Source organism: Pinus tabuliformis, chromosome 2_1 (genome assembly GCF_031772625.1).
Source record: "Pinus tabuliformis cultivar Carrire ecotype Pingquan chromosome 2_1, CPIR1, whole genome shotgun sequence".
Taxonomy (NCBI): domain Eukaryota; kingdom Viridiplantae; phylum Streptophyta; class Pinopsida; order Pinales; family Pinaceae; genus Pinus; species Pinus tabuliformis.
In genome coordinates, this window is record NC_142299.1 from 403,410,168 (window position 1) to 403,420,793 (window position 10,626).

Here is a 10,626-nt window from a genome sequence, read left to right on the forward strand (position 1 = left end):
CTGGAAATTTTTGGACATAATTATTTTCTTATATTTGTACTCAGTTAGCTCATAGCTCATCTTATCATCCTCAATTTGATGGGAAAACTGAGATAGAAAACAAATGTTTGGAAGGGTATCTTCGTTGCTTTGTATTTACTAAACAAACACAATGGATCAAATGGTTGCCTCTGGCTGAATGGTGGTATAAAACTTCCTTCCATACTACAACAAAAATGGCCCCATTTATGGAACTTTATGGATATCATCCATCGTCCATCACATCATATTTAAGAAAAAATTCTAAGGTTCAAGCAGTGGAAGATCACATCGAGCATCAACAACAAGTTCTCCAACTCTTAAAGGATAACCTCACTTTGGCGTAGAATAGAATGAAACAACAGGAAGAACAACATTGCAATGAAATAACTTTTGATTTAGGTGACTAGGTATTTCTAAGACTACAACCATATAAACAAATGTCCCTCAAGCAAGCTAAGAAGCATAATAAATTATCACCAAAGTATTATGGTCCGTACAAGGTGTTTCAAAATATTGGTACTATGGCATACAAATTGGAGCTTCCTGTAGCTTCCCGAGTGCACCTAGTTTTCCATGTTTCATGCTTAAAGAAGGTTATAGGTGACAAGCTCCCAATTCAAACAATATTGCCAAAACTTGACGAGGAAGGAAAAATCATATTGGAACCTGAAGCAGTCATAGAAACAAGAACAAGACAGCTACAAAATTGATCAATTTTAGAGTATCTCATCAAGTGGAAGAACTTACCCGCTGAAGATTCCACATGGGAGGATGAGAATTTTATATAGAAGCATCCAAAACTACTCAAGTGTTGAGGACAACACTTTTTTGAAGGAGAGGGGAATGTTAGGTCCCAATAATACTAGTGATTCTCCCATTACTATTGTCATTGTAGCCCTTATTGTTATTGTTGTGCTATTATTGTCCCCATATTGTTATTATTGTGCACCATAGAAGCCCGCTATTGTTATTGTTGTGCCCTTATATTATTATTGTTATGTCGACTTTGATTATATTGTGACCCCCTAGACTCCTATATATAGAAAGGAGGTTTTGTCATTTGTATCATCCAAGAATTTTTCATTTGTGTAATGTAAAGGAGGTTTCCCCCTCGAAGAGGCTGATTTTGGAGCTGTTGGTCTATCTTTTCTTCTATTTTGTGAGTTGGTTGCATAACAATAAATGATTAGCATATACAATAGTCTTGTTTGAATATGGCATAGCTATAGTAGAATCATCACTTCGTAGCAAAATTTCTTATTTCCTCTTTCTATTATTTTTATATTTCCCATCCTTAAAGATGTGAGTAAAAATTGATTAATTCTTACTATAACTTGCATTGACTATATAGGCCATGGCTAAACCATGTTTCTTGGAAGAATTTATCTTCCCTTTGTTTTTTCCCTTAGGAAAAAATCGTAATTTTATTCATGTTGATAAAATTACATTTTGTAGATGCTTGAAGCATATGCATATGGCTGTTCCTGTAATAACAGGCAGCATAACAGAAATAAGAACACAAAATAGTATAAGACTATTCCCGTAATGACAGGAATGCAGCAAAATTTAAGATATTGTGTCTACCGGCCTATATTTTCCTTCCTTTTTTCTTCTCCACTTTTCGCCAGCCTCCAGTATTGGCAGTGGGGACAATTATGGCAAGTTGGTTTTCCTCTATGTGCCCAGGTTGTTCTTTGTCCGAGTCCGATCCTTCGGTACTATGTGCTCGTTTGGCACCGCTTATTTCCAGCTGTAGTTCTTGCTGCCGTACCATGCTGTTTGGTTCGAGTTTGGGCCCTTCAGTGTTCTCTTCCTGCATTTGTTCCTGTCTCCTGTATATGTCTGTGGGTTCCGTGTTTAGTGCCTCCTCCTCCAGTGGTTCAGTGTGCTGCCAACCTTTTGGCTTTTTCTGTTGTTTCTTATTCCCCTTAGGCTCCTTACAAGTCAGTGGACATGCATATTGTAGGTGCCCTGTCTGCAAGCAGTTGCGACATCTGAAAGCCGTGTTCTCGTAATCTAGTTGTTGCGTCCACAGTGAATTATTAAAATTCAATGTGATGTGATCTGGGAGTCCTTGACTTAGGTCCACTTCTACACATATTCTGGCATATGTGAAAATTCCCCGGTTGGCTCTGTCCTCATCTATTTTGAGATGTTTTCCTAAGGAGTTCCCAATGGCTGTTAAAGCTTTTCGATGCCAGAAATGCAGTGGTAGGTTGTGTAGCCTTACCCAAACTGGCATTGTCGATACTACCATGGTATTGGCGTCGAAATCCGGGAACCAGGGTGTGAGAAAGAGACCAGCATTGCCCCAGAACCAAGGCCCCTGATTAATGGTATTGTCTCGTTCCAGCTCTGTGCTAAATCTGACTATGAAGAATCCCTTAGGGCATAGATATATTTCACAATTGGTTGTCCATGATGTGTAGATCCATTGGTGTAGTGCATCAGCTTTGGGCCAATAACCGTTAAATCTGCATATAACAGCATTATGAGTTAGATCTGAGTATAGATCTGTTACCTCCGGCAATGATACAGTAAGCATAGGTGCTTCTGACTTCTGTTCCACAATGTAGGGTCCTGGAAGCTCTGGTGTGGATGTTGTTCTGTGTTGCATTGGTTCTTTTCCTTTAACTGCATCGCGGAAAGAGCCTGAATTTTTTGAGCTGGTTCCCTTGCATCCGCCTCGGAGTCTTAGGTTGAGGATGATGGTTGAATCTTTGACAACTCCGTAATGCTGGAGAGTGTGTTGGTCCTGCATACAGATCCCTGAGAATAAGAGACTTTGGAATGCTGCCGGAATTCCCAATTTGATCTGGATCTGTTTTTTTAACTCCTGGACATCCATCCCCTCCTTGATTTGTACACAACAGTGTTTGCCTTCTACAGATCTGATAAATATTTGTTTCAGATCTGATGGATCGGCCTTAATCAAGCCCTGATTCCCATGATTGTTCTCCAGATCTGGCGATCTTCCACCTCCTATCATCCATTTTTTAGATTCAATAGCCTTAGATTCTGAGCGTGCCTTATTTGATTCAAGACCGGAGGTTCGTGTTCTTTTCTCCCCAGGGCTCTCTGATATCAGATCTGAGCCGCTCCTGCTTCTTCCAACTGGAAATGGGCCAGTATTCTTTATGGCTCCTGCTCGCGCAGCCATCTCCGGCCAATCCGCTCCGTTCTTACCCTTAATCGCAATTAGAGGCTGCGGATCAAGGTAGGGTTGCGTTATCGATTGCAGATCTGAACGTTTACGGTGTAAATCTTCCTGGTCGTAACCTGTTACAGTAAGGGCAAAAGGTTTATTATGAAAATAACCTTTAATCAGATAGTGGGAAAACGACCATGACCTGTGAGCAGGCCATTCATCATCCGAGGCTCGATTTGTTGCTGAGGGATTGTGATCTCGTCCTCTGCAGTACCAGATCCATATCGGCGCACTCAGTTGGGTTGGTCCGGCGTTCGACCTCCATGGATTCTCTGTCGTCTCTGCCTCTTCGCAGCGCAGTGTGACGGCGGCACCGTAAACCCTAGCCATCCTCACTTCAGAGCTCTCGTTGATTCTCTTATCTTCCCTTTGTTGCGTAGCTAATTGATTGTTTATATTGTGATAAATTCACTAATTTAGGTTAACATACAACTGCTAAACCATATTGGATCATTGTATATTTTTTCATCTACCTTGATGCCTTTAGAGTGTAAAACGTGGAGGAACCATCTCATGGGACCATTTTTATTGATGGGACCTAGTTTGGAAAAACAAGGTATGCAACTTTTTGGGAGAATTTTGAGGCATCAAAAAACATTTTTTGGGGGTAAAATTTTTCTACTTTATCATAACACCTTTTCATGCTATTTTACATATAAAAATATTTCCAATGACATAAGAAACACATTAATCAGAGTTTCTATGTGAAAGTTATGCCACTCAGAAGTTGATAGTTTTGATTTTACCACCATGGTTCGAGAGGATACCATGTTAGCCCCCATTATTAATGAAAATGGGGCTAGACATGTGATTATGATGTAGAAGACTCTAGAAAAGTTTATATTATAACTCTGGTTAAGAGTCGAGGTAGTCAAACTTAACCAATAAGAGGCTATCAGGTTGCGTTATAACAGGGCCACTAGGAGGAAAAGGAATTCTATTCTTTTGAATGCATTTGTTCCATAACTGAGCATAAATAACCAAGAGTGATAAGAGGTAGACCATATAGAGGTGATTTTTTCACTGTGATAGCCCATGGGTCAGAGACCATACTTCTTTGTACTTGCAACCATATTTCCATTCAGAGAGAGAGTAGAGTAACCTCACCTTCTAGCTGGGGTTTTCTCTTGAAAGGGTTTCCCAGAGCATATATTGTGTCATGTGTGTGTGAATTTTTATTTTTCCATTTTCTATTTTTTGTATAATTTTCATTCGCATGCATGCATTATTAACAGTAAAATCTACATATATATAATCAAAGAAAACTGTAATAGTGTAGAATTCAGATTTTAAATCTAATTTTATTAGATTTGTTGTGAAAAATTGTCCAGTGGAATATCCATGACAGTTCACAAATCATCTACCAATTTAGATGTGAAGCAATTATGGATATTCCTTGATTCAGTTTAACCTGCAATGCATAGACAAATAATTTTCCTTTTTATACAACTAATACCCTTCATGACCACTTTGTTTACACTTATGGTTTACAAACATAATCTAAATTTCAAATCCTCTAATTTCTAATTAGTCATAGTACAGATCGCAATATTAATGTATAAGAGACTATAAGAAAGTGTTGTAGTGGCTGCAACACCCTCCAAATATTTTGGCATGTACTCAAATTTTGGATCCTACTGTGGATCTTGTGATCGATCGTTCCTTAGTCACTTATTAGTAAGCTGATGACCTCAAGCTCCCCTTTTCGATCTTAAGATTTGTTCATGCTTTTATCTTTCTACAATATCTGTCATCTTTGGGAAATGGGGATTATCGCTTGTTATGCAAAGGGAAGTTTGTTTTGGTTCAAGGGAAAATATGCCCAACCTCCCTTAACAATAAAAACTATGTAGTGGTTTCCTCTAGTGTCCTTCCCTCAACTTGAACCCACTGTCTCCAGAAACTGCGCAATGTTGTGCCTCAGTTGCCCAGTCTGCCTTGCATTTTGAAACTACGAATATGTGTCTTCCAAGGGCCTCATCCACAACAATGTCTTGCATTCTAAAGTTGTGCAATTTTGTCCCTCAACTGTCATGTTTTCCTTGCATTTTGAAATTGCGTAGATGCGTCCTCCCAACAGTAGTCACTGCTTACTGAAATTGCATATATGTATATCTCAGTGACCACAAAGAAGGATGAAATGCTAGATGACTCATAAGGAGATGAGGAGAAAGATAAGACGACCAAGGAACCCAAGGTATGATTGAAGATCAAGACCGCATGAAGAATCCATCTGATGTGTAACCCTTAGGAGGGTGGGTATGGAAAACAAAGCACATCCTTTGAAATACACCTTTAGTGTAGCTTGAAGTACTGCTTATCAGTGTCATATCATTCTGTCTTCAATGACATACATAGTTGCCAGCACTTAAAGTCATTCCATGTGTTTCCTCTATGTGTCTTGCTCCCTTTTGCTTCCTTAACCAACTATCGTCTTTTGGCATGTTGATTTCTTTTCCATGATTGCGATATAATTCTGGTGATTTTAAAGGTTTGTCTTTGTGTGTTTGAGTTGTCTTATCTATGTGAACATCGGTTGCACTCACACACAAAGTCGTAAGCACTGTTGTGAAAGTGTCGTCACTCGTCCGAAGGTCTATCCCAAGTTTCACACTTGTCACTTCAATCTCTAGACAATCCCACAGAGGGTCATGCTTTGCTATGTTGTCCTGGTGCTTAGTGTCGTCGTGTTGTCTAAGTATGCTAAGTGTGTGATCACATTGTCGAGTCCTCACAAGTTCACTTGCCTCTCACACTTTGCCATTTTCCTGAAAATCTCTCCGACTGAACAACTCCACTTCACTAGACCTCGATTGAGCTACACTACGCAGTATCAACCCTTAGTGGTTGTCCTCCCAGTTAGTTGCACTGCACAATATAAGAGGTGAGCAGCTTGTCTTCCTTCTCAAAATTGCATAAAAATTGCCTCACTACCTATCTGAACTACACAATTCGCAAGAACAATCATCGAGCCTCCTTCCTCCTTACTGGAACCCCACATTGCGCAAAGAACTGAGCTTGCACTGCTCCAAAAAATTGCGCAAGGATGTCCTCCAAGAGACTTCCCTTAGCTAGGACTCACTGCTCTAAAAAATTGTGCAGAACTATCCTCTGGTCCCTCTGTTATCTAACCTTGTCTTCCTTCTGGAAACTGCGTAGAGGTGTCCCTTAGGGTCCCACCTTGCAACTACCACTGGTGTCCTTAACTACGCAATTCTGCCTCCTAGTGGCCTCTGTGTAGTTTTCCACAACAGTGAAGATTGTGCCCCGAAGTTTCTTGTCCAAGCCTGAGTTGTGCTATGCAGAGTCTCAATGACCAATCCTCCCTCCCTGTCACCTGGAACTGCACAATGCATAGTTCTAGGGCCCTCTTCCTAGTTTGTCATCTGTCTTGGGCTCGAAACACAGAAAATTGCATCATGCTATTGTAGGAGGTTTTTGGATTTGATGTCGTCCCTTCATGAGTGAATTGCAAGCACATGTACACTGATAGATCATGGCGAGATGACGAACTAGATGAGGAAGGAGTGCACATGCTAGAAGACTTACTTGTAGTTGAACGAATGAAAAAAGCACATCAAGAAGTAAGAGAAAGGAACACGTGCTTGGAACCATCTTGCAAGACCAAGACCATTGAAGACCCTGCAACATCAAGCCATGCGAAGGAGAATAAAAAGAACACTTGGGAGTACATCCATCACTTAGCAGCACAACAACTTGACATGGACACCACAGCCAACTAGTACCTATCAACAGTGTCGTGTCAAGTTGTGTCATGAGTTTTCAAGGCCACATCACCACTACGGGCCATATCTGTTGTAACTGAATGTAATGTAAATTTGATGTACAATGGACACACACATGAAGATGAAGAGTCATGTCAGTTGAAAAGTCATAGGAATTTCGATGGTCATGAGGGTAGTCCAAGAGTCACAAGGGTCAAGCATCACCCTTGGATATATATACCCCTCCCATTGTATGAGTAAAGACTTTTCACCTTGGCTCCTCACACACAGCCTTGAGAGTAGACAGCCAGTTCTGTAAGGAGTAAGGAGTGGCTCCAATGTCCCACTACTGGGACTAGTGATGTATGGTGTACAGATGTTAATTTCTATGTATTTCCTTGTAACCCGTCTTGCCGTATAACAATTAGCTATTATATAATGTATAGAAGAATACTATCAATTCCGTGCTTAAGATGAGAAAAAACTACCTTTACTTTCTTTTGAATAGATAGAATGAAGAGTGAGGTGACTTCTGGGACCAAGTAGGGACCATTTACACATGCTTTGAAATTAATAGGAGTCGATGGAACACAACAAGCCTAGGAGCCTAAGTTAGAGTTGATCAGAGTGATACTTATTTCTTTGTGAACATGTAGAATAGAGAACAAACACAAAAGGGAGGAATGTGAAGGAATATTATGATGGGGCTTAACTCCAAGAATAACGTTCAATTGACCCAAAAATACAAAATTTTGCAAAACGATGATTGAAAAATGGAAAACAAGATCAAAATAGTGCCCATACATGTGTTGAAAGAAGTTGTTAGTTTCCTTTGGTCGTTGCAACTGCATAGGGGGAATTTTTTAACAAATCTCTGAGCTCAAACCTTTTAGAAAAGGAAAAGCGAATGCAAACTACCACTCTTCAACTACAATCAAGGCATGCCCCTCGAGAAATGATAGGATAAGCTCAAGTCATGCCTAATAACTAGAGCATCCTTTGAATCTTATTTTGTATGATTTGAGCAGTTACTCCTACAAAGTAGTGTTTACGACCTCATCGATATTAGTAATATTAGGTGTATGTATATGAGTCCACATAATGAGCCTCTTACCTTATTGCGACATATCAAGTTGTTTATAGTTGTGTGTCATATGGTCTCCATTGTAACCACATGCATAGTTATGGCGTTTCTTACACATTTTATATTTACACGTAAGGTTGGACGCATAATGTAGTACATATTATACAACTCTATGTTGGGCCAAGTTGGAACCAACCACTATCTATAAGTTAATTTGTATATGTATTGATTGCTTGGGTGGTGTTGGAGATCACATCAATATTAATCACATACAACAAAATTTATTTACAATTGTTTCAAATCACCATACTTACTTGAGGTAAAAATCTTATATGATTGTGTTTATTTTATTGTGCCCCTAAGGTACGAGGAGACTATACATGAGACAATTTTTAATACATATACATCCTCTTACTATTTGTTATTTTGTCTTGTATTTATTATCTTTCTTTGATGATTTTCTTTCATAGTCATCCATCTTGAAGATGAAGCGCACTATTTGCTTTGAAAATTCCGAAACAATAATTTAATTTAATTGATTGGAATATAAAGAAAACTTTGGTTCAATTCTATGAAAAAACCTCATAACGAGGATGGTGACTAGAGAATATAGGAGGTTCAAAGGTGTCACTTCGATTCTTTAGAGTATGTGACAACACTCATTTCTTCCAACACGTATGATATTTTGATGTGAATAGAGTATGTGACAACCCTCATTTCTTCCACAAAGTTACCACGTGTACTTTCGAGCTATGGGACCTTTACAAGGTATTTAATTGTTAGTCATCATAAAGATATCATTACTGGACAAAAGTTGCCGAAAGTTTCCAACTATGGGATCTTTAGAAGGGGTCGGATTTGAATTATTATTCATAAACAAAATATAGATATCATTGTCAAGCAGAAGTGCAAGTAAAAGGAAAGCATCATTGTCGAATAATATGAGGAAGAGAAAAGTGACATTTATAATTTTATAATATTTATTATTATTTGATAGCCGCCCACAATGATAGACGCCAATAATTGTGATTGTCGTCCTCCCACCTCCTATTAATACAGGGTTAATTCTGGCCCAGCGACTTCACTCTCATTTTCGTATGCAGTTTGCTTAAGAGAAATTTGGTCTGTCTTTATTGTGCCTGCGCCTCCTTCATGGCGGAGTCGAATACAAATCCAACAGCCGGAGATGATATTGAACAGACAGAAAGAGCGCAGGCGGTATTGTTCAACGCTACCCGCCATGCCCATGAGCTGCTGCGGTTGGAGGGCCTTCCGCCCTACACATGCAGCGGATGTAAAGAATTTGGGGCCAACATTGGTTACAAGTGTAAGCTTAACGATTCATCCTCATCCTGCCACGACTTCACTCTGCATGATGTTTGCGCCACCCTTCCTGATGCCCTCCAACACCCCTTTCGCAGCGATGTTACATTAAACTTTCGAGGGGATCGCTGTAACGCATGCTGGGATGTGGTGAACGGATATGTGTTCGAAAGTGACACGCATAACTTAAGGCTTCATCCCTTGTGTATGGCCCTCCCTACAATACTCGACTTCAGTGGCCACGCAAATCACAAACTGAAACTTGTGATGGGTGATTTAAAGGGGAAACCACAGACTTGTAGCGCCTGCCATAGTCGCATCGAATCCGGCAATTGGAGATATGGGTGCGAGAAGGTGGAGTGTAACTTTCACGTGGATGTGAGTTGCGCCAAAAAAGACATGCTTGGTATTCACACAGATGCACCTGTCAGCCGCAGCAAATCAGCTTCGGTCACTAACGGAATAGTCAAGCCCTTAGCTAAACGCTGTTGCCGACCAGCTTTAGTAAAAGTAATCGTTAAGCCCTTCGTTAACTGGTTCGCTAAAGGCTTCGTCAAATGCTGTTGTAATTGTGTCCACTCTGTTCTCGGGGATGAGTCATGAAATGAATAATAAGTATTTTCAAATTGCAATGGCCAGATCTCTGATCTGGTCATCAATTTTAGGGTTATGTTTGTAAAGGGTGGTAATGAAATGAACAATAAATTAAAATTGCCATGACCGCCTCCATGAGATGGTCATCAATTTTAGGGGTTCTGTTCGTTATTTTAGGTTTTAGGTTGTCACCTATGATGTAATAAAATTTTATGTAATATTTTGTTTTAGAGTAATAAAATTGCATGTTTAATAATATCTAGTAAATATTAGTATGTTCTCGTAGTTATAGGGATCAGAAAGTTACGATGATGAGAAGTTTTGTAGTGAATTATAGTATAAGTTAGTTCAAAAATCAGGATTTTTTAATTTTTTTAAGGGGAAAAAATAAAATTATTTATTATAAGAAAAATATTGTTAATTTTAAAATATATGTTAATTTTAAAATTAGGAGAATCATATTAATATTAATATATGTGATTGATAAATACCAATAGATTTATGTCAAACATATATATCAATTATTAATATTAATATAAATATAAGAACCATATTAATAATAATTAATATTATATTATTACTATTATATTAAATAATAATAATAATAATAATAATAAATCCAAAAATGAATAAATAAAAATAATAACAACAATTATATTAATAATCATTTA

The 10,626-nt window shown here is 38.7% G+C and overlaps 1 protein-coding gene across 1 annotated transcript; it reads left to right on the forward strand.

Annotated features, from left to right (window-relative positions):
- Positions 1-9,190: 9,190 nt before the first annotated feature.
- Positions 9,191-9,964, forward strand: LOC149200581 (uncharacterized). The gene has a single exon (XM_089400990.1). The coding sequence runs from the start codon at positions 9,191-9,193 to the stop codon at positions 9,962-9,964; it is 774 nt and encodes a 257-aa protein (XP_089257116.1).
- The last annotated feature ends 662 nt before the right edge of the window (positions 9,965-10,626 follow it).